Source organism: Loxodonta africana, chromosome 3, assembly GCF_030014295.1.
Source record: "Loxodonta africana isolate mLoxAfr1 chromosome 3, mLoxAfr1.hap2, whole genome shotgun sequence".
Classification (NCBI taxonomy): Eukaryota; Metazoa; Chordata; class Mammalia; order Proboscidea; family Elephantidae; genus Loxodonta; species Loxodonta africana.
Window position 1 is genome coordinate 108,999,500 of NC_087344.1, and position 2,359 is coordinate 109,001,858.

The 2,359-nt window shown below is 48.2% G+C and overlaps 1 protein-coding gene across 1 annotated transcript; it reads right to left on the reverse strand.

Moving 5' to 3' along the window:
* Positions 1–347: 347 nt before the first annotated feature.
* On the reverse strand, positions 348–1,876 carry DIRAS3 (DIRAS family GTPase 3). Its single transcript, XM_010591197.3, has one exon. It carries the CDS (start codon positions 1,681–1,683, stop codon positions 973–975), a length of 711 nt encoding a protein of 236 aa, XP_010589499.2. The 5' UTR covers positions 1,684–1,876; the 3' UTR covers positions 348–972.
* Positions 1,877–2,359: the final 483 nt, after the last annotated feature.

Here is a 2,359-nt window from a genome sequence, read left to right on the forward strand (position 1 = left end):
TCTGTAAAGTTTACTGCCTTAGAAATCCCATGGGGAAGTTCTGCTCTGCCCTTTAAGGTCGATTGGCTCTAAGGGCAATGGGTTAGGTTTTCTTGTTTTTTAGCTGCTATCTCCAAGGCAGCAACACGGCGAGGATCCTCTTCAAAGATGCCTGATGTTTTAGATGTCAGTCCAGGAAACGTTACGGACACAAACAGCTCTGTACTGTAGGGAGCTCTTAAGAACCTTGCATTGACTAATTTCAAGAGGGCTGGGTCATCCTTGCCTGAAAATTCTTATCACAGACCTTTCCAGGTGTGGTTGAAATTCTTACACAATTGGTAAGTTTTTGTTGTTGCTGTCAGGCGAAAAAGAAATGATTAGAGCCGATTACATGCAAGAATAGCTTTATTGAATTAGAGAATTGTTACACTTTTTCCTTAAACGGCTATGTGGAATACTCAAACATTTTTAAATAACTCAGAAAACTAGTACATCTTTGGTAAGGATGTCCCACTTTCATAATTTTCTCTGTCCCCACCCCCATGAGCAGCTATAGAATATTCATTTAATTTCTTGTTTAGTGTATATATTTTTTTCACAGCAATTTGTCAAAGCAGTGGAAGGAGTGTTATTAGGCTGACAGGATTTGAAAATACACAATAATAGGATTACAAGAAGGGATGTGGCATCTTTTGGTTCATTTTGCATTTCCTTTTCTTTTTAAAACATTTCTCTAAAGTCTGTCCAGATCCTATTGTGAAAATGTATACTGCTCTTTTTTTTTTTTTTTCTCATTTCAAGGTTTTAACCATCTGAATTCTCTTACCTGGGGGGAAAAGGCTATTACAGGGGACATTTATTGAGATTTGATTGTTACAGACCAAATCACAGCACAAAATCAATTACGTATAGGTGACACATTATGCTGGGATTAGTCCATGGTTTCTGCGCAGGTAAGGACAGGCAAGTTGGGCTCCTAAGGCTGGAGGCTCACATGATAAGGCACTTGTCCAAGGTCTTCTCCTTATCCTTCTTTGATTTCTTCTTGGGAGCCGGGGGGTTGGGAGCGGGCTTAGTTTCCTGGTCCAGCAGCAGGCAGAACAGCTCCTTCACATTGAAGTCGGTCTTGGCCGAGGTCTCCACGAAGATGCAATTCCAGTCCAGCGCGTAGATGGCGCCATCCCGCAGGCTCAGCTCGCGGCCGCTCTCATCGCACTTGGCGCCCACCAGCACGATCGGGATCTTAGGCATGTTGTCACCTTTGATCTCGCAGATCAGGTTATAGAAGTCCTTTAGCTCCTCCAGGGTCTCCTTCTTGGTGACTGAGTAGACCAGGATGAAAGCATGGCCCTTGGCAATGGCCAGGCGTTTCAGGCCCGGGTACCGCTGGCCTCCAGTGGTGTCGGTGATGTGCAGGGCGCCCACTTTGTTGTTGCAGCTCACCACCTGGCGGTAGGTGTCTTCAATAGTCGGCAGGTAGGTGTCACGGAAGGTGCCGCGCACCCATCTCTGCACCAGCGCGCTCTTACCCACGCCCGAGGAGCCGAGCACCACCACGCGGAATTCTTTGTACCTCTTCTGAGGCATGAAGGCGCGGATGACAAGCAGGGTCGGCAGAGGATTCAGCCGTCGCGCCACCCGTTCCTTGAAGTTAGAGGAGCCGTTGGCCGTTGTCGGGACTGAATCCGGAGAGGGGGGCATAGATTCTGTGGAAGTTAGCCGCTGGTAGCGAAAGCCTAGGAAGGAAGAAAGGGAGAGTGAGCGATGGGATCCGAACCTGGCACGGAGTCAGGGCGTCTACCTGGTCAGCTGCTCCCTGGGGATGGAGACCACGGAGGATGCTGGCGAGGGTCCACTCTGAAATACAAACAGGAAACAGAAAAAACAGGCTGTATCTGGGAGAACACGCACGTTGGGGGCTGGGTAGGGTCGCGAGTCTGCGCTGGCTGAGTTACCCGCCAGGAATACGCATCAGCCTTGGCGATTTGCGAACCACAGTTAATGAAAAGGGGAAGATCCACTTTTTTATTATTTTTTTTTAATACTATGATTTAATCCTCACTACAACCCTTAGGGAAACGCTAGAACCTCAGTTTCCTGATTTGTAAAATGGGGATAATAAAACAAAACAAAATAGAGAAGAGGGCACAGGTGAAGAAAAATACGTGGGAGGAAGTGCGTATACACGGAGGTTGAATAGTAAGGAAGAATTTAGAACGACTCTGCCACTCTGGTTAGATCTGTAGGATCAGGGATACGGGGCGGAGGAGGGGGAGGAAAATGTTGGTGGTGTGGGGCTGTGAGACACCACGGGGTATGCAGGTGGCAGCGTAGCGTGGCCACGGGGCACTGGGAGTGGAACAGAGGAGACGTGGTG